The sequence below is a fragment of the Pseudorasbora parva genome, chromosome 9 (assembly GCF_024679245.1).
Source record: "Pseudorasbora parva isolate DD20220531a chromosome 9, ASM2467924v1, whole genome shotgun sequence".
Taxonomy (NCBI): Eukaryota; Metazoa; Chordata; class Actinopteri; order Cypriniformes; family Gobionidae; genus Pseudorasbora; species Pseudorasbora parva.
This window is the reverse complement of record NC_090180.1, coordinates 34,285,923-34,309,210: the sequence shown is the minus strand read 5'-3', so window position 1 is coordinate 34,309,210 and position 23,288 is coordinate 34,285,923. Positions and strand designations below refer to the sequence as shown.

The window sequence follows — 23,288 nt, the reverse complement described above, 5'->3', positions numbered from 1 at the left end:
GCCATGTAGTTGCATTTAAAATAACCTTAAAGGTTGTTAATTTATAGTGGTACCCTCCCCATATTTACCTTATATGTACATCTATGTATATATATAAAACACATCACGATTAATTGATTGCCCAGCATGAATTATCATTTTTAAAATGTATTTTAAGGATTTAATTAAATTAATTTTAGATATTTTTAAATAACATTTTTTAAATATATTCTTTTACATTTTGCTTTTTTAATGTATTTGATTTTTTTTTTTTTACATTTGTTACATTTATAAAAAAAATGTTATGTTGTTATATTTTTGGATTTTGTCAATTAAATTTAAGGGGGTCATATAATACCATTTTTGTACAAGTTAATATGGTTATTTAGTGTCTAAATGAAAACTTTGTTATATACTTTGATTAAAAATTCTCATTAGTATTGTAAGAAAACTTTAATTTTACCTGGTCAAAAGCAGCTCTGTTCAACGGCGAAAAGTGAAGTCAATTAGAAGCACTCACTTCCTGATGGCTGAGTGAACTGCGCAGGCTCAGACTGAGTTTGACAACGTAGATGTGACGTGAGCCTCCTGTCTGACAGTTGTAAGTCTTCTAGTAGTTGTGGACAGTGAAATCAGAATCATGTTGTTTAAATGTTTTGTCCCGTTGTTTTTGGCTCACTATCAGCTTTTATGTCTCCACGTCCCCCCGACGGTCTCATAGACTGTAAAAGATTGCCTGCGAGTGTCTCCTCCTATGGTAATTTCCCTATTGTTCGACAGTCGCGTTGATTATGACGCAATCATTAGCCTTTTTTTTTAAACAAAAAAAGGGCGATAGTGTAAGATACAGGGTAATGGAGCCTTTTATATATAGTCGTGTTTCTTTAGAAATAAACAATGGACAAATTGAGTCTTTAAACGGCTCAGATGTAAAGTTAGTCGCTGTCAAAGTGATGACTTGATGTCAAAATGAATGGGAGTCAATGGGATGCTAACAGGTGATGGCTTGGTTAGCAATGTCCGCCCTTAAGGAAGGTACGTTTTCTGCTTTGCTCACCCCGGTCCTCTGTTCTGTGTAGCATTTAGCTTAGCCCACTAAGCCCAGTTCATTCACTATGGAACCAAACAGAGATCAAGCTAGAAGTGACCAAACACCTCCATCTTTTCCCTATTTAAATACAGTTACACCAATAGTTGAACGATCAAGTATGGTGACAAAATAAAACGTGGTACTTCTCTAATCGGATTAAAAAGGAGAACTGGCGGATTAGCACTTCTGAGAGTACTTCGGCTTGGCGCAGTAAAAAGTCCCGGCCGAAACATCTTTCCTCACACCTCCCCCTCACTCTCTCATTTCTGTCAATAGGGAGATGTGAGGGAAGATGTTTCGGGGACTTTTCATAGTGAATGAAGCCCAGTTCATAGTGAATGAACTGGGCTTAGGGAGCTAAGCTAAATGCTATCAGATCGTCACTGCGTGTCAGAGAGATTAAGTGCACGCACTGAGACGAGAGAGGTATGTATCAACTCGTTTCAGTAAAGGGAATAACAGTTTAATATGAAAAGGCAGTGAAGTATCCCTTTAATGTAGTGTGACCACGTTAACTTTATCACCAGCGTACAGTTTGTAATAACACAATAACCATAATATGTTGTTTATTATAAATGTGGATTATGAATTGTATTGAGAACGTCATACATAGAAAGCATGCCGTAATGTAAGTTAACTTACCCTGTAAACTTTAGCCGCATTCATTGTGAAGCATGCAAGCGATTTAAACTACACTCACTTCTTCTGGAGGTGCAGCAGGAACACGAATAGTTGATCCGATCCTTTTTTTCAGGAGCAGCTTCTTAGCAAAACCTGCTTTATACTGACTCTTATTTAAAAAGCAGTCTGGTGAGAAATACTTTGTGGTTCACTTTGTGTTGAAACTCAATCAACTGTCAATCAACACGGTCTGCTTGAATTGTTAAGGGGAAAACATATAAGGAGATTTAAAAAAAACTGGATGGATTTTTATTATTAGACGATGGTTGCATACAGGCACTGCCAACACAAATGTCCATACAATCAACTTGTAAATGTGCATGTACCATTATATGACCCCTTTAAAGTAATTTCATATAGGCCTATTTTACTGAATGGATTCATTATAATTCTGTAAAATGAGAGAGTGCACTGTATTGTTAGGAGCTCATTTGTCCACCCCCTGTAGGCAATATGTTAAAAAATCTCCCACTTTCTATCTGAAGCCAGTGGTGAGGAGGAGGGAGTGCGTGTGTGTGTGTGTGTGTGTGTGTGTTTGTGTGTGTGTGTGTGTGTGTGTGTGTGTGTGTGTGTGTGTGTGTGTGTGTGTATGAGTGAGTGCAATACAGAGAGAAGGAGAGAGAGGACTGCCGTTGAGATTGGACTCTATCACGTCTTCATTATTAGTCTAAAATGCTTTAGTATCTTATTAGCTCAGCCTGCCATTCATCTGTGCTGTCAGTCAAAGATCAGTCACGCGGGATACGTTAAGTTCAGGTAGGTGAGTCGAATCGCGCGCCGACGTATGAAATCAATTCATTTATTTAGCGCCTTTGGTAGCCTATATTGTGTCTTTTTTTCTTCTTCTTTTCTTTACTGCACAGCATAAGCAACCCGGACAAGCAGTACACACATTTCATTTAGACTTTAACTGCTGAATACTTGCAGCATTTTCTGTTTTGTGTGACCACCATGACCACAACTGTCATGATGGTATTTTTTTCTTTCGACAACAAATAGTAATGAAAACGAAAATTTTTGAGAAGGAAATGTGCTTTTAACCAAAACGTGTTTTGCCTACATATCCGTCAAAGGCGGCATGTGAATCGCCGCACCACCAGTGCTATATATGAGAGTCTCTTCTTTATGAATGAAACGGGCTGCGTATGATATGGTGATGCTGAACTCATAGTTTACTCATGTGTCCAACAACCGGCCCCATGATGATATGGATAAGATACGTGCGTACTATACCGTGAAGATTTCCATTTACACCCGCTTTATTGTAGCAACATACATTTTCAACATTAGATGAATGTGTGTGTCCGACGAACAGTAAACCAACACATGCACAGGACCAGTCACCCATTTAGTGGGAAATGTAGGCTGATGTGTATTCATGTCACTCTGGATCATTAAAAAAACCTTTTATAGAATTATATGGAGAATTTGTTAACAAAACGGGCTAAAGATTAGGTTGTGCAGCGGGAACATTGAGAAAGAGGACCCGCTCGCTGCTGACGTATTGGGTGCATAATGCATTAGTATAATAATATATCATCGTATAGAGCCAATGCATGACTCTTATGGCAGTCTTGTTGCGGAGGATGATGCAGGCTGGGCTCATAATGGAATCTAATGCAGCAATTTATATGGAGACTAATTCGCAGACGTGGATCCGTTTTTAGTATTTCACTAGAGACAATAACATTATGCTTGAACGTGCTTAATGAGAAAGTGAAACACTTTTCTATAGTATGCTTTTTTAAGTAACAGTAATGTTTAAATCCTTTTGAAACCTCCTCTGGCCCATGGTTTAATGGGATTTAAAGGGGCACTCAGTCATTTTTTTCTAATTAAAAAGTTTTGCACCCTTAAATAAGCTATACGTTTGAGACATGATCTACAAGATGACTATACATCAAAAAAGAGAAAAAAGAAAGAAAAAGAAAAAGCTGCTATGTTTCACACAGAGGGGGGCGACCCTTGTGGATGCTGACATAACATGACCAGTCATGCATGCAATTGACAAAATCCCCAAAATTTACAAAACAAATCCCACTTTTGGGACAAATAAGAGATAAAAGCTTTATTATGCCAATTTTTTATGCCTTTCCCTCACCAACTTCCTTCCGTCTCGTTCACTCAGATGTACGTCATTGCTTACGTTGCACGAGTGGCCACTATCTGCGGAATCCTGAAATGTGTTTAAATAGAACACTGCTTTGGAGCTGATTTATTATTTAAAATATTTCCCCCCATGAATTTGTTTTATGCACCGTTTTATAGGCCTATATGTATGCTTGGGTTGGTAAAAAAACAAAAAAAAAAACAAATATGAAATATTAAAACAAACGAAAAAGATAACATTACAATGATTGAACTATAACTGTGTTAAAACACATTCAGCTTAAGGTAGCTAAAATAAGTAAAATAATATAATAAAATAAAAAATAACACCAATATCAGAGTTATGTGGAGTCGGGGTAAATTAAGCATGACCGGCTGTGAGGACACAATCATGGTGCATTGTGGTCTATGTGTTGTCAAATGTACTAAACTTTTAAAAATGTTACGATACCAGCATGTCCCTCTAGCATTTTTAGAGTGCTGTTGAACGGATTCTTAAACACCTCTGATTGGTCGTTGTCTTTACATGCTCAGCATTTATGTCGGCTACAGTGACCAACTCTCTGGCGCTCTTCACCGAGTGCTTACACAGAAAAACATGGGAGCGCATTGCATTTTTGTGTGTGTGCCTTTAAATGCAAATGAGCTGCTGCTTGCCGCCTCCTCTTCACACAGTTCCTGCCCCAGTCGGAGTCTCTGCCGAATACTAACAAGACATCTGCTTGGTTTTGATTATCCTATATATTGCGATAGCATATCCACACGTATTAAAGCTATATTAGTTATATTAGCGCACTTATCTGAAGCACATGTACATAGACAACTGTCTTTTGAGTAACTTCTCTTTCACATTTCTTGTTAAGTTTAAACACACATTGTGTCAAATATACACAAGGGTCTTACCGCGGCAAATCAAAATAGTGGTGTGAGGGGTGGAAACGTGCAGATTAAGGAACGGTAATATTATAATATACCCCCTCATCAGAAGGGGACAGAAATCTGAGCAGCTCGTCTTTTCACATGCTTTCAGAGAAGGTTTACCAAAACTAAGTTACAGAGTTGTCCGTTTTCACGTTTTCTAGGTTGGTAGTACCGGGGGACCTAGCCTGACAAGCCAGACCCACATCAAGATGTTTGGTCTGGAAACTCACCATTGACAGGGCTCATTACGAGGGGCGGGATAAACGGTTGTCTTTCAAACTCCCTCTGCACGCAATAGGATAGCGCTACAGCCACCCAGAGCAATGAAGGTGAAGCAGAGCTAGGTGACAGATTAAACATTTGCTGTATCCAGTCGGCAAAACTCCGAACACATCTTCCTTTCATAAGAATGACTTCAGTGCCGTTCTTTGTTCTTTTCTCAGAGAAAAGCTTAACTCCAAGTCTTCCAGAGTCACAGTCAAAACTGATTTGAAAGACCACCGTTCGCCAGTTTCTGTGTTTACTGGAAGCATGCAAGCGCAACTCTGCCGTCATTATGTTAAGCCCTGCCCACTGACTCTATACACGATGTGATTGGCCCGACCAGAGTTTGGCTTTTACAGCTCAGAAGTGTATTGAGAGTTACTAGACGACACTTGTGGCAGATTAGATTTGCTGCTGCTAGGGTGCGTCTAGATTTCTAGGCTACCGGGGACCCGATTATAACACTTCAACATTTTCAAGTCAGATTTTCATGATATGTTCCCTTTTAATGCAGCCGCTGTATAAGAAATTGCCCCCTGTGATTGTAGGAAATCACATTCATGATGTCCTACATAACTCCACAATATTGTCCACTGAATGAGAGAATGGAAATGAGTGAGTCAATTCAGACACTCAATTGCAATGGATGCTGCGGAAAACAGGAATTCAATTGCAATGGTGATAGTGCTTGGTTATTCTTCAACAGCCAGCTGTTGAGTGTACGTTGGCTGTATTCTCGTTACTGAGGTGCATTTTGGGATTAAAAGTGCCACTCAATAATGTCCTGTCCCCTTTGGCTGTCCTCTCAATATCAACTAGTATATTAGAGTAAAGGGGGAGATTTCAGACACAGCCTTACTGAGTGCACATTTAAAGGGGTGGTTAATTGAGAAATCAGTAGCCCCGCCCACCAACTCATGGAGCTGATCGGCTCACTAGCCAGCAGCAATAAACATGTTGAAAAACACAGTCACTGCATAAGCTTCCTTCGGATCATATTGGGAATGTGTGATACTTCATTTATTTTTAATGAAGTTTCAAGCTCACGTGGGGAAGACCGGAAGACCGTGTGCGTGTCTTGTTTGTAAACAAGTCTCAAGTGCTGGATTTGCAGACACAATGTTGTGCCTTCTATATTGGATCCGACAGGAATGGTGCAACAATCTTATGTGAGTAAAACGTCTTTTTTATATGTAATAGTACTAGTCCCGGGGCTGTACTAGACGGGCTACCAAAATGTACGCCCGTCAGCAGAAATGTTTTCTTGATCTGGGCACGCGTGTGACCGTGTGGTTCACGCTTATATCGACCGATCGTGCGGATGCAGGCCATGCAATACAATGTCAGGGGGATGAGAAATAAATCATTGTGTTTGTTTGATAAAGACAAGTTGCAGTTGCCGCTTTCAAAATAATCTCTCCCTCATGTGAACTGACACTGGGGCATAGATATATGACAGCGGAGCTGAAGCTCATTAAATATGCAAATTGTATTAAATCCTAGCTGTGGGCGTTTACTTCCAAGTCTCCAGTGAGTCACGCCCATCAGAACCCAGCATTCAGAAGACAGCCTCAAAAGCAGTGTAGAAAATAGCCTATTGCTTATTATTTATGATAGTTTTGAATAGAAATACCACATGAACATCAATAGTTGACCTCAGACAAATTATAAAAAAAGAAAAAAAGCCAGTTCCTAACACCTTTAAGAAACTATTGCTAAATTGAAGGGGTTAGGTGTTATTCTGGTGGGTTTGCTTTAGATTGGGCCTGTTCTTCTCTCTCAGAAATCTATAGTGACAGATATCGATATATTGATCGGTGGACCCTGAATCTAATAATTTGTTTTGAGGCATCTTCGAATATTGAAAGGCTAAGAAAATCGATGTCAAATCATAGTGATGAAAACCCTGATTTACACCCCATTAGAAATCGTATCTAAATCTGTAAACTTTTTTTTCTTTAAATATATTAAAAGTTTATCTTACAGATGTAGCTCAAAGGGAAGAATACAAGCCATGTGACTGTTTTACACACATAAATGCTGTGTTTATCCCTGAAAATTATAAAATGCTCACTGATTAATTTAATAAGCATGCTCATTTGAGATTAACTGATTAAGTATCTAAACTCATACAATTTACCACCCACTTAACCCCACCAGTTAAGCAGAGAAAATTCCTGGCTAGAGAGATGCAATACTACTAACAATTAATTCGAGGTATAGCAGCTAATATAGAAAAAGGTATAAGTGCATATAGGCCAAATGCATGTCCAAGTTCTCGGGCAGCTAGTAAATCAATCAAGTTTATTTGTGGAGGGCAATCTATACATTTGATTTAGCTCTAAGGTCTTGTAATAGTTGAGCATATGTTTAAATGTAAGTCTCAGCATTAAGGTTTTAAGTTGTTTAACAGTCCTTAGGCCATGAGATGAAACACAAAGCTTCTTAAGAACATATCTTATTATCTCACTATAAACTACAGTTTGCACTTTGCAGTGATCCATATCCATTTCAAAGATCTCACATGATCTCATAGTTAATATATCAGACCTTCGTGCACTCTGTCCCTCAGCTACGGCCTCATATCACAGGAGCTTTGTTTTGTGGCGTGGATGCATGCTGACGGTTTTAAATCCTTTGAATTGGGTCACTGGAAGCACATCCAGCGGGACAGACGAGGTAAAGCGCAATGATTAGCCTCTAAGCACAGTCCACAGAGGAGCAATCTGTTTGACGGACTGATCGACAAGAGCAAGAGAGATGTTTCTCACAATGCTGGCAGGGACACAGTAAAACTGCAGAACACTCATGGTAAGGTAAAATGCAACAGAGTGATTAGCCAGTAATCTGTAGCAGTCATGTATAACCATTTGTTCTGAGTTTGTATGGTATCAGGCAGTTTGTTAAAGCTACAATATGTAATTTTTCTCCGCTAGAGGTCGCTTAATCAAAACAAAAGCGTAGCTTGATGACGCCTCGATTTCGCAAAGCTTTTATTATGCCTTTGACGACCGCTTCCGGTCATGTGGGTCTATAATGTAGAGCTGTTTTATCATATTAGATACATTATTTGAGTGTGTTGAAAGTTAGGTTCTAATGCTACTCTTTGTGTTCACTCGGTGGCTACTATGAGACTACTATGAGGCTACTACTGCACACTGCAGTAAGGTAGATCGGTATTAGGCATAGTAAAACATGGTATTCATAATCACGCAAAAGAGATTTAAACAATAAGACTAACTGTGTTGAGCTATATAGCAATGATTCGTTTTCTGTCGATGAATGTATCCAAACAGTTGCACACCTCTAATAAAACATAATATATTAAAGCTTATATGGTGTTTCCATGGTTTCTACAAAATAAAACAAAATCAAGGATAATGCAGTTATGATGTCATTGATAGGGCTAAAATTATTTAAAGATCCTGGTTAAAACAGCTTATTTTATTGGATTTAAACATTCTTGGAATCATTTTGGATAATGTAAGTACACAAGTCAACAAAATATATAACATTGCTCACACATTGTGCCTTTAACATGCATTAACTTTATTTATTGTTACTTTTAAATTATTTGAATGATTATTTTTTTAGTCTTTTTCATTATTGTCATTTGGTGTTATTGTAAGGATGTATTTAAAGGGATAGTTCACCCAAAAATTACATTTGTGATCCTTTCATTCACTCATTCCAAAATGTATGACTTTATTTACTTCTGTGGAATATTTTTCACGTCCATTATCTTAATCTCCATTGACTTTTATTGTATGTACAAAATAAGTTTGTTACATCTTTCAGTTTATTTAAATGATAAAAGAATTTTAATTTTTAAGTGCACTATCCCTTTAAGATGTATGTAAAACGTAGCATGTCATTACATTTTTTGAAGTAGATATTTTTGCTGTCAGGATATGAATCAATGATTTAGACATATTTAGAAATGTTTCGCATTGAATATTCTCAGGATAGTTTGTTTGATAAAAACTGATTGCTGCAAGGCGAGATTTAGCCTGGCCAGTATTAATTTACAACACTGTTTCAGATCAAGACAGCATTTTCTCATGCCCCTGCACAGCTGAATGATCGAGTCTGGTCTAATCCAGCAACATTTGGCGCAGAGAGATGGCAGATGGTATATGGGGTATTTTTAGGCCGTAGCCCTGCTTCCCCTACGAGTCCGAATTTTTAGCGGCTATACTGTAAACGCTTTGTATTACACAAACACACATCTGTGGCAAAAACATCCATTAATGATTTCTAGAACAATAATAACTGGGTAGAGTGTTAGGCAGTTGAATTTAAATGAAAGATTTTAAAGAGATAGATCACCCAAAAGTGAAAAATCTATTCACCATGTTCCCAGCAAGCAATAGCCATCATTTCACCGTCACGGTTAACTGTAAACACAATATAGTCCGGCTATGAGTAACCGACTTCTAGCCAAAAGAATCTTGAATTTTGTTACATTTCATATTTGCCAAAATAACTAAATGTATGATATTTCATCATGTAAGCAAAGTCAACAGTGATGACGAGGTGTTTGTTTGGTTTCATTTCTTTGAAATTGATGACTCGTCTATTCTTGTGCTATGGTTAGACGTCTATTAAATTTGACCTGACAGCCCAAATATTGCCTTGTTTTGTCAGGGCTGTGTTTGGACAGCTATTAGGCATCTTTTAAATACAAAATTGCTTGCTGGGTTATTGCAATGCATCTGAATATTATATCTGAACATTGAACAACAACCAAAAGAAACACTCTTTTTCTTTTCTTTTTTTTTACATTCTTTTTTAAACTCATTGATCAGTTTTCCCTCCTTTATTGACTCGGTCATTGTTTTATAAATGTTTTGATCACAGTTACAAAAAGCATGCTTAGCTTTTATTTTCATCATGCACAAAAAAGTAGATAATGGCATAATACTAAATCAGGCTATTTTTTCTGTTTCATCATCCCTCCTTCTTCCTTATCCCACTCGTCCTTTCTCTTTCAGTCTATGCGTGCATTAACAAGCACTTTTACCCAAGTTTGATTTCCCACAGCACTGAGAGAGCAATTGGTCTCAGACTCAGACACGTGTGCACAGAGCCGTGGTTCTCTTCTCAGCTCAGTGAACATATGAACACTAATGTGTGTATGCAAATGCCTCTCCATATCCTGTTAGTATCTTTAGTGTGCAGTAAAGCGAGGCATATCTGATTCCCAAAATGAGAATCCATTCTGAAGCGAAAATACTTTTTTTCTTCACTAGAATATTGGAATCCATGCGGATATGACAATGGAAACTGCCATTTATGGCAGACTGAATGCCTGGTTTGACTGATAAAGAGAAAGCAGCTCTTTATATTATGCTGCAAAGCTTCTCACTCAGATTAGAGCAGAGTCTGGCTAATGGACTCGGCTTGATGAGCATCCTGTGGAATCCAGTGCGGTGATTCACACCATCCATCCATCCATCCATCCATCCATCCATCCATCCATCCATCCATCCATCCATCCATCCATCCATCCATCCATCCATCCATCCATCCATCCATCCATCCAACCGTCCATCCACCCATCATCCACCCATCCATTCTGAATAACAAACTTGTAGCCAATCAGCAGGTAAGGGGCGTGTCTATGGTGAGAAGAGAGGCTCAGTGCGCGTCATTATTCAAAACCCACGAGTCACACAGGACGGACATTAGCCAAGAAAGAACTAATATATGCTGGCTTTTGCTTAAATATGCTCGTGTGTCATGTTCGCTTGTTTGTCCATTTGCGATCGTATTGTCGCTCACTTCAGCGATGATAAAGACCCGTTCATTTCCACACCGTATGGAGCATCTAAATCCCCTCAGTGTTTCAAGCTTTCAAGTGTCAGCTCACAAAATGTGTCCGACAGGTAAGATACTATACTCCTAATATATGTTTGTTTCCTCTTTTCATCTATATAACCCATCTGGTCATAATTGTAATATGTTGTTAGTTGGACTGTCGGCTTGTGTTCTATCGAGTTGTTCATGAGAACGGTTTGTGTTTTTGTGATGGAAGGGGTGACTTTTTCAATGAATATTCGACTTGGATTAGTTACGCACAGATTCTGCCATAGTTGTTGCCTGGGTTACGTATGTATGGGGCGGAGCTATCAATGTGTGTTTGTTTTGGTGATTTGAAATATCAACAACGGTTACCAGATAGCACTTACCCCACCTTTAACAGCTTATGACCAAAGACCAGTAGTGAAAAATAAAGACGATGAGTCAGGAGTGTAGTTAATTAAAAGAAAAATTTACTTAAGAATAGTTTGCAGTCTCAACAGCAAAAGCCAGCTTCAAGTCTAACAAGGAGTTCGTAGGCCGCGCTCCCTCTCTCACCGTCTTGTTGCCTCGCCCTATCGTACATAAAATTGTCCCAACAGATATACCGTTTTCAGGGTCTATTCACATCATTACTGCAATGTGGATGGTTCTGATTGGCTCAGAGAAAATGCACAGTAATGGTAAATTTCCACACGTCAGTTAATCTGACTCACGTTTCCATAGAAGTGTCGGTTCTTGACGCTTTTACCCCGGAATTAGGCCCGCAGTGACCTTCCAGGTCTGAAGCAGGCGCCAGCTTGCCCCGAACAACAAGTCCATCCATCTTGTACACCATCTCAACATTGATCTGTAAGACAGAATATTGTGCACACACAGATACACAGTCTCTAAGGTTGGAGCTGATTAAGATCCAGGTCTAACCAAAAATACTTATAACATTTGCTTTCTCTCAGTGAGAGGTACAGACAATAGTACAGGGAATATTTATCTTGAATCTTTGGTGTTTCAGTAAAAGGAAATTAATAAAATATAATAAATTAAATGAAAGACAAATCCATATTTCATATATGGAAGCCGGGCTAAGTAGCAAACACTGTTACTGCACTCCTGGCATGTTAGGGTGTGTGATATACCTCAAAAATCCAAACACACAACACCTGGTTGCTATCAAGTGTTTAGTGACACATCCATCAATCCATCCATTCATCCACCCGCCCGTCATCTATCTATCTATCTATCTATCTATCTATCTATCTATCTATCTATCTATCTATCTATCTATCTATCTATCTATCTATCTATCTATCTATCTATCTATCTATCTCTCTATCTCTCTCTCTCTCTCTCTCTCTCTCTCTCTCTCTCTCTCTCTCTCTCTCTCTCTCTCTCTCTCTCTCTCTCTCTCTCTCTCTCTCTCTCTCTCTCTCTCTCTCTCCCCATCTGTATGTCCGTCCGTCCGTTAGTTCCTTCATCTACCTAGGTCATTTATTTTTCTACTTTTCATTCAAAACTGGAAATTCTGAGTCATGCTTGCTTAAAATTGTATTCAAATTTAGATAGCCTATTCTCAGCCTGTATAACTCACAATGTATTTTACTTCGATAATGTGATGTATTTAGAAGTGAAATAAAATTATTTTAAAAATGCTTTGCTTTGCTTTAATAATACAAATATAATATAATTAATATATATATATATATATATATATATATATATATATATATATATATATATATATATATATATATATATATATATATATATTTTTTTTTTTTTTTTTTAATGGCATCAATTAAGAAAGATGATAGTGTCAGCAGGGGGCTGGCCATGCTTACCTGCCTGCCCAAACCAAATGCGAGTTTATTAAACTTGTGCCAGATAACTTTATGTTAAAATGGCAAAGAAGAAGGCGAGAGGTGTCCTTGCAGATAGCTCTCACCCTCTCTGTAGTCATTTTGAGCCCTTTAAATCAAGAAGGCGTTATAGAACCCCTCTAGCAAATACAAATGTTTAAGAGGTCTTTCTTTTTTCCTTTAACGCCATTAAAAGTGATTGATAAATCAAATGAATGTAACATGAATCATATTTTAATATTTGTGTTTTATTTTTGATTTCGTCTTAGCCTGTCTGGCTTTTTTACGTGGTGGTGAGCCAAAGACAAATTTCCTCCTTGGTGGACAATAAAGAAATACAATACAATAACAATTTAGCTATAAGTTAACATTATATAGTAAGGCTCACATGACAGCAGAGAATGAAAGTCATTAAAAAAAAAAGTTATTACATTTTACTTCAAGACTGAAGAATTTTCAGTTTCTTTGGAATAACATGGACCACAGATTCAAAAAACTCCCAGAAAAAATAGGGTAATTTTTTGTCTATATACTATTGTTTCCGACTGGGTTTCCTATATGCACGGCACTGTAGTAGTGTGGTTTGCAAACAGAACTGCCAGCATACTGAGCCCACACTTCCATTTACTGTGATTGTTTAAGAGTATGTGGCACGATGCCCGTGTGCTATTCAGCAAACATTACCTTTCGAATCCTAATGTCTGAGAGTGATATATTCCACATTCACTTCGGTAAAAGCAAGGTCATTCCCAAATCCGGCAGCATCAGCACATTGCTGTGAGAGTGCTTGGGATACCTTGAATGAAGAACATGCATTATAATCTCTCCACGTGCCAAACTTAATTTATAATAGAGTTTGGCTGGAATAGCGAGACGCTGTAACAGCATTAATAAGCTCAGCGGTTCTCCGGTCCTTCCGCGAAGGACTTATAGAATAGATAACACAGCACTCGGAGGGAGATTGACATCAATCACGGCGCAGAAACAAGCGTGACACCTTAAGAGGAGCGAGAGGGGGGCACCAGCCTGTCAGAGGTCTGAAATCCGCAGACACTAGCATTGATCAAAGGCTCAGTGTCCTCTGCTCATTGATTTGACAGCACGCAGGGTGTTAGAGAGGGGGAGAGGCACCAGGGCTTCTCTCAGATGAGAGCTTGGCTGCTGTCGGGAATCAGGATCGCTGCACCCTGCCAAGCATGTCGCTGCACTTTAAGCTCTGAGTGCAAGTAGCCTGGTGTCATAATGCTGGATGAAAATATGAAGAATTGATGGAGGGCAGCTGGCTTTGAGAGGCTTTGCCACAATCACAACATACAGTTTAAAAAAAAAAAAAAAAAAAATTCACTTTGGCACAAACTTCAGAATCTTGATGTCATTATTCAAAACTCTAGACACAAAACTCCAAATGATCATCACTCGTGGGCTGTCCAGTGTTCAAAATATTGCATTGGGCATTCATATCTTTACAGAAATGTTGCACTTTACAGAACGATTGGTTAAAATAACTAATTTATCATGAAATACAATATGGATATTACAGTTACAATATGGACAGATTTCTCAATAGTAAGGTCACTTTTACAAAAAAAATTCTGTACCAACTTTCAGATTGGCACAGCAGGACATCCAAAATGCACTAAACCAAAATTCTTCATACATGTCATCTCCCATAACATCAGCAAAGGTTTTCACTCAACAAACACACTTTACAAAGCCCAAAAAACATATTAACAAGTAGCATTATACAATGTTTTCTTTATACAACTGCAGTGTTCCTCGTGGTTTTTGTTGGTTTAACTTAAAAAAGTAAGTAACCTGGTTGCCTTAAAATTTTGAGTTTATTGAAATTAAAAATTTGAGTTGATACAATGAAGGAAATTAGTTTAATAAATAGAAATAGAAACTAAAAATATTTTAGTATCTGAACCACATATAAAATGTGATAAATCATGAAAATAGCACTATTTGGCATGGTTCACTGCGTCATCAGAAATAACACACACAATATTACCCAATATGCTTACAAAATCTTTTAATAATATTTTAATAAAGGTTCTCGAATCTCAAAAAATTTTCATTGTATTAACTCAAAATTTTAATTTCAATGAACTCAAAATTTTAAGGCAACCAGGTAACTTTTTTTCTAAATAATTTTTTACAGTGTGGAAAAAGAATTGACTACTGTACTTCTACTGTAAATTTCTATCAACCGTGTCTTGTGGATTTGACCACAGATTCTCATTACAAGGGACTGAATACATACATACAGTAACGTCAGAAAAGATGGTGTGGAAATGTGGTACATGGGACCACAGAAAAAGTGTCTGATAAAAAAGTATTAGGAATTATTCAACCTGATCAAATGCATATAAATAGTATGAGTGTGCAATTTCGTGGAATGTATACGCAAAACCCATTTTGGCGTGCATATGATACGCTGTTTTTCACGTGCATATTTCAAGTGCACTTCATGGCGTATGTATGACACGCTGGTAGGAAACCCAAGGAACCCAGGAAACTCATATGTAAACTAATTTTGCCGTACAGTCCACGACATTGCACACTCGTACTATTGATTCATGTTCCATGGTAACTGGTACTGATGAATCTTGTTATCCTCAAACATTCATGATCTACATCATGTAAATATTGTTTCTCAGTTTCTATTGAATTATTCACTTTGATCAGTTGATAGTTACGTAGATCTAGACTGGGTAAACCCAGCCTCTGCCGGCGATTTGATTTCGCCCTGCAGCTCAAGCTGGGATCCTGCACATTTTTCTATCCTGCTTCTGTTACAAATTTGTGGAGACCAATCAGAAACTGGTGTATCCTCCTGGCTATTGGTGGGTTTAACACAATGACGGATAGAGAAGCAATAGATTGTTGGTCTGATTGGTTGAAGGACTATCCAATTGTGTACAGAGTCATTTGAACTATGCCTGTTGATCACGCTTCTTGGGGTCTGATTGGTTGAAGACTATCCAATTGTGTACAGATTCTTTTGAACTATGCCCGTTGATCACGCTTCTTGGGGTCTGATTGGTTGAAGACTATCCAATTGTGTACAGATTTTTTTGAACTATGCCTGTGATCACATCTCTTGCACTGTACAAATACAGAGCAGATTCCCCAGACCAATGTTCTTAAAAGACTGAACTTTGTCTGGTGATAGCCAGACAAAGTTAGATCTTAATTATGAAATTAATATTTTTATCTCAGATGTAGTGTGATTTTGAAAAGTAGCCTATTTGAAGTGGTAATACTTTAATTACATGTTGTGTCATTTTGAACAGGTCAACGAACTTAGTTATTTATTTTAGTTATTAGTTATTTATATATATATATATATATATATATATATATATATATATATATATATATATATATATATATATATATATATATATATATATATATATATATATATATATATATATATATATATATATATATAAAAGTTACCTGGTTGCCTTAAAATTTTGAGTTCATTGAAATTAAAATTTTGAGTTAATACAATGAACATTTTTGAGATTCGACAACCTTTATTAAAATATTATTAAAATATTTTTTTAAGCATACTGGGTAATTGTGTGTGTTTTATTTCTGATGACGCAGTGAAACATGGCAAATAGTGCTATTTTCATGATTTATCAATTTTTTTAATGTGGTTCAGATACAATAATATTTTGAGTTTCTATTTATTAAAAAAAATTTCCTTCATTGTATCAACTCAAATTTTTTACAGTATATATATATATATATATATATATATATATATATATATATATATATATATATATATATATATATATATAATAAAATAAATAACTAAGTTCATTTGTTGACCTGTTCAAAATGACACAACATGTAATTAAAGTATTACCACTTCAAATAGGCTACTACAGACAAAGCTCAGTCTTTTAAGAACATTGGTCATATTACATATTTATATAAATAGTACGTATGATGCATTCCAAGTTAATCTGTAGTTTTTGATGGACGATCAGCAGAAATCTTCATTTAGTTTCTCAGTATCCCTTGCCTGCTAGTGTGAAATTGAGGTATTGATTACTGAGGATAAAATCGGTGTACACTTAAAGCCTGGAAATTGTGTTCTTGCTTGCTTCTGCATATTCTTAACACGATTCGATGTGTGTTCTATGTTTGTGGTTCTTTGACACTGATGGATATGGTCTGTGTCTTGGGTAAATTATTCATGAGAACATTAAATTGCACATATAAAAGCTAATTTACAAAGAATCTAAAACCTGTTTTGCACTCAGACAGATACATAGTGCTACCATCTGAATGCTAGTGTGCGCAGGAGCGGAAAACTGTTTAGAATGATTGTTTTGACTCTAAGGCAATAAATAATGCACTTGTTATAAACTGCAGCAAAAGCAAGAGAGTGTCTAAGGGCAGAGCACAGATACATTATGATGAGTTGCATTGTGATTTCATAATAGTGTGATGGATGACAAGGCTCATGTCTCTTTCTTCAGAAAAGCCTTGAGTCCTGTCTAGAAGCAAAACATCCTTAAATGTGCTTGTGTGTCATACTATAACTTTAAATTAGTAAATATAAATACCCGGTAAATAAATTATGATCATGTTAAATGTATAAATCATGATAGATTTAAATAGGACTAATGGTGTGTCCTAAAGATGCACGATATGTTTACAGTCACTATATAGCGATTTTTTTTTTTTGTGTGTGTACTCTGAACACGCTGTGACATGGTACATTAGCAGCCTATCAAAATAAATGTGATGTACAGTATGACGGACAGTTTTTAGTAATAAGGTTTCATGTTGAGTGTGGTTATTTATTGTCAGAAATAGAAACAACTAACAAAATGTTGGGTGAATTAAGAATTTAGTGTTTATTTCTCGTAAATAATTATTGTCAATTATTACTGACCCTCATGCCGTTCAACACCTGTAAGACCATCTTATAAGTTCATCTTCGGAACACAAATTACAATATTTTTTTCTGATGAATCCGATGGCTCAGATAGGCTTTCATTGACACCAATGTAATTTCCCCTCTCAAGACCCATAAAAGGCACTAAAGACGTCGTTACAAAGTCCATCTCAGTACATTGGCTCTACAATAATTTTATGAAGCGACGAGAATAGTTTTTATGTACAAAAAAAATAAACACGAAATAACGACATATATTGATGGGCCGATTTCCCAACAAAGTTTCGAACGGTTATGAATCAGCGCATTGATTCATGATTCGGATCGCCAATGTCACGTGATTTCAGCAGTTTAACACGTGATCCGAATCATGAATCAATATGATGATTAATAAGTTACCGTTCGAAACTTTGTTTTGAAATCGGCCCATCACTTATATAAGTCGTTATTTCGTTTTTTTGCGTAGTTACACACACACGGTAGGTCATCCGGGTACTTTTTGCCTACACTTTTATGAGTACTTTTTTGTCACATACTCTATTTTTGCCTTCTATATTGTAGGGAATGATGCGATTTTGGATGCAGCCATTTTACAATGTGATTTTAGCGGCCGGTGCCACAAGAGAGTGCTAAGGATTTGTGAAAAAAATCTTAACATTTATTTTTAGGGCTTTCAAAATTTACTTCACTGTAAAAAACAATTACATTTTTTGTTGGTTTAACTTAAAAAAGTAAGTAACCTGGTTGCCTTAAAATTTTGAGTTTATTGAAATAAAAAATTTGAGTTGATACAATGAAGGACATTTGTTTAATAAATAGAAACTCAAAATATTATTGTATATGAACCATACAAAATTTGATAAATCATGAAAATAGCACAATTTGGCATGTTTCACTGAGTCATCAGAAATAAAACACACAATTACCCAATATGCTTACACAATCTTTTAATAATATTTTAATAACAATTTTGTTGAATCTCAAAAAATGTTCATTGTATTAACTCAAAATTTTAAATCATGAGATTAATCTCAAAATGTTATTTTGTTGACAGCCTTAATTTTTTATATTATAAATAAATAATAAAACGTGCATGTAAAAGGGGAAAATGTGAATATTTTTAATACATATTTTTTTAATTTTAATTTTTAATTTTAAATAATATTTTAAATCAATATTTTCAGATATTTAAATAATTAGCTTTTTGATATAATATGCTTATGTAATACATTTTGTAATAATATGAATCAAGGAATTCATCTTGATAAATAGGGATAGGCCTACTTTTTTTTTTTTTTAGGAAGAGGATCAAAAAATTCATCCTCGGCCTCAACCCAGGCTATTCAACACACAATCCTCTAAATGTTTCTTTTCTCTCTATTAGGTCTAAAAAGCGAGCAGCTCAATTGAAAGCTCAAGATGCCCGAGCAGAGCAACGACTACCGCGTGGTGGTGTTTGGAGCAGGGGGTGTGGGGAAGAGCTCACTGGTGCTCCGTTTTGTCAAAGGCACTTTCCGGGACACCTACATCCCGACGGTGGAGGACACATATCGGCAGGTGATCAGCTGTGACAAGAGCGTCTGCACCCTGCAGATCACAGACACAACTGGCAGCCACCAGTTCCCTGCCATGCAGCGTCTGTCCATCTCCAAAGGTCATGCCTTCATCCTGGTCTACTCCATCACTAGTAAGCAGTCCCTGGAAGAATTAAAGCCCATATACCAACAGATTCTCGCTATCAAAGGCAACGTAGAGACCATCCCCATCATGCTCGTAGGGAACAAGAGTGATGAGACTCAACGGGAAGTCAAGACCGAGGATGGAGAGGCCCAGTCCAAGACCTGGAAGTGTGCATTCATGGAGACCTCGGCTAAGACTAACCACAATGTCACTGAGCTCTTCCAGGAGCTTCTAAACCTGGAGAAGAAGAGGAACATGAGTCTGAACATCGACGGCAAGCGTTCTGGGAAGCAAAGCAGGGCTGACAAGCTGAAGGGGAAATGCAGCATCATGTAGACCGCTTGTTATAGAGGCAGAACCGGAACACAGTGAGATAAAGCGGAGAGATAGAGTGATAAAATGACAAAGGAAACGAACTGAGAGAGGAGAGAAAATGAATGGATGGGTGATGGTGTTATTTGACATTTCATGCTTATTTCCGATTACAAGGATTTCACTCCGTCTTGATAGATTTCATCCTTCACCACCAGTCTTTGGCCTTAACGAGCGCTGGCCCATTCATATTGCCTTGTCTGTTTCTGTTATTTTACAGAGCATCATCACTCACATCTGAGAAAGATTCACACAGCAGTCGGTTGCTATACAGCATATATCTAAAGCAGATACAGATTTAATATGGGTTATGAGATGTCACCCAAACATAAGACTTTTCGTAGTAACCAGTGTTGGGGGTAACGCATTACAAGTAACTTGAGTTATAATCAAATTATTTTTTCAAGTAACTAGTAAAGTAACGATTACTTTTAAAATGTATAACAAAATAAACGCAAGTTACTTTTTCACATTTATTTGACTGACAAAATAAACGCAAGTTACTTTTTCACATTTATTTAACTGACAAAATAAACGCAAGTTAATTTTTCACATTTATTTGACTGACAGCTCTCTTCTCCCCATGTTGAGAAAAATTGAGAGTAAGTGCAAATATGATGGTTATTGTAATTCTACACTAAATATGAGCATTTACTCATCTCACTTGCACAATAAAGATCCTCAAAATTAATAAAATCAGTCAAATGGAATATCTGAATATATAACCTCCAATAATGAAATATTAAATCAAACAAGTATTTGTATGTATTTAATCTACCTTTATATATTTTTTGACGTTTTGATGCTAACTTTTGATGATTCAGTTAAACCAAAAGCAAAAATTACTTTAGTTTTTCTTTTTTTATTAAAGTCTCCTGCCTCCTATTTTCCATTATCCAGAACGCAAGCACAGCTGAAAGGTTTGTTTGAGCTGCACCCTTTATTGTACGTGCGTAAATTAGCATTTTTACCTCGGTTTATTATTTAAATATTGATGTAAAGAGGCCCTTACATTTGCACAAAAATATAACTTTTTTGTTATACAAAACAAAGGTGATGAAAAGTAATGCAAAAGTAATGTAACACATTACTTTTCTTAAAAAGTAACTAAGTAACTCAATAAGTTACTTTTTACGGGAATAACACAATATTGTAATGCATTGCTTTTCAAAGTAACTTTCCCCAACACTGGTATGCTAAAATGACAAACTTTTGTGCATTTCTTCAAAAGTTCTTGACAGATTGAGGGAATAAGGTCAGTATATGACAAACTCAAGCCACCCTTTAATCCTTTGTTTCAGGTTGCGTAATCCACTTTTATTTGTTATCCTCATGACATTGTGATAATTACTTTTGCATGTCCTTATATCTTAAATAATACCGATCAATATTTAAGACAATCATTTTGTTAAATGAGTAAAATACCAGAGAAAAGTTTGATGCTTTATAAAATTATTAGCATTCAGTGACATCAAGGTAGTTCTAAAATCTGAAAGCATATAGACATTTTTCATTGAGATGCACTCATGCTTATGTAAAAGCAGCAAGCACTTATATCATCATCGTCATCATCGTTGGCATTCAGCTTTTCAAAAAATGTAGACACTTCTAGCTTCCCCATTAGTTTGAAGTGAGCCAGAATCTCCATCTTCTTTTTCTCAAGATGAACTGCTCATATTGTCAGGTATAATTGAGACAATAACAATTGAAGCTCTCTTAAAGTCTTTTCAGAAATGAATGCATTTGCAAGAGGCGCGTTTTGGCAGCGAAACTAAATTGAAGCTTTCCTAACGCAAGCAAGTCTTCTCAATTTATCAGAGACTAATGTGAACATCGAGGAGCAGATATAATGAGAGTTATGATAGTTTTATGATAACGAAACATTTATTGCTCAAACATTTCAACTTTTTTTTTTTTTTTTTTTTGCAACACAGTATCAGACATTACAGGAGTTTTGGCTCATGGCCCTCATAACACCAGCCTGTTTCATTTTCGGTAAGAAAAGAGCCTTTAACAAAAGAAACCTCTGGTTTCAAAAAGGGCCTTGGTTGTATAGCATTTTATTTTTATTTAACCAGCTGGTTGCCTTGTACAAATGATGTGCAAAAGAGCCCCTTTAATATGTTTTAAGGGGTTTGCATTACAGATAAAGGCAGACTACATTCTTTTATCCATGTTTTATCCATGTTATGCTATGTAAAAGCCAGTTTTTTTAACTGTGTCCACCGAAAGTGAAGTTTTTGTTGAACTGTACTGTAAATTACGCATTCTGAATGACACCTATTAATAACAACAACCCTGTATGAAAAAGGAACATTAAAAATAAGTAAGCTATACACGATATAACAAACATTATATGCACTTAAATTAAAATTGTAATGATATCTAATGATATACTGTGACATGCATTGTAATAACACTGAAAACATCATTCATATATAGTTTCCGGTTTACTGTCAGTTAATATTATGACAGCTTATTGCCTCTGACTGATGTACTGTATATGATTCATGTTTTAATATCAGTTCCCTGGATGCCCCATCAACACATTCATCCCCTAAAAATGGTGCTATAATTTACCACCTCCCTACTGGTGTTAGTAGTTCTGCTCTGCATGGTTTATACAGTCATAAATCCCTCTTTATCACTTTGCAGAGTTTAGCTGATTTATCTAAATTGGGGACAATGCCTCATCCATCTTGAGTTTGAAGTTTAGACTGTATTCAGATCCATTATAACTGAATCTATGTATCCAATCTCTATAAAGCCCACTCAGCTGGCGCATGAGTCACACTGCTGATACTATCAGAGGCACTGCAAGCTGCACGAGAGGAAATCTGCAGAGCTCCTTGCATTTTACATGCATGGGAAGTCTGCAATCTCGGAAGAGTGTCAGCTATACCTGCGATCCTTTTGGTTGGCTTGACAACATGGACTTTCCTCCGCAATGCCAACGCCCACCAGTTCCGTGTTTGTGAACCACATGCGTTTTATCATGCACTTTCTATTGTAAATACTTGTAAATTGTATGTAAAAAATAGAACACTACATGCAAAGAAAATCCTCATTGAAATGAGCCATGGACACGATTCCTTTCAGAGCTCTTCAATCACTGATCATGTGTTGGCTGGAATCCCAAGGGACTTTCTGTACATCTATCTGGATTCTCATTCATGCATTTTCAGTTGCTATCCTAAATCTGGTTTACACAGTGAGCACTTTAAATGCCTAAGGGTAATGGAATGTACTGTGAAACGTGTGTAAATGATGACCTCCATTTCATAATTCAGACTACGCATGGTCCCACTTGATGTTAGCCAGCATGAGGGCAAGCTACAAAAACTGTGAAGTGACTTCTCAACTTAAATCCTTTGCATTGTATTATTTTCTTTTTTGTACAATATTTTACAAAAGTTCTTTTTAATTATAGCTTTTAGCAGCTACTATGATATGTCCTAGCAATAGTCTTCCTAAGATATGGTATGCTGTGCTCACGCATCCCAAATGAAGGAAAATACTGTGTACATATACTAATATGTAAAGAAATATACCTGCAAATATTCTCTAACAAATCTGCGAATTGATTTTCATAATAAAAACGATTAAA

General features: G+C 36.6%; 1 protein-coding gene across 1 annotated transcript; it reads left to right on the top strand.

The window, feature by feature from the left end:
- Positions 1 to 2,316: 2,316 nt before the first annotated feature.
- diras1b (DIRAS family, GTP-binding RAS-like 1b) lies at positions 2,317 to 23,288 on the top strand. The gene is made up of 2 exons (XM_067452340.1): positions 2,317 to 2,506; positions 19,014 to 23,288. Exon 2 carries the CDS (start codon positions 19,049 to 19,051, stop codon positions 19,643 to 19,645), a length of 597 nt encoding a protein of 198 aa, XP_067308441.1. The 5' UTR covers positions 2,317 to 2,506; positions 19,014 to 19,048; the 3' UTR covers positions 19,646 to 23,288.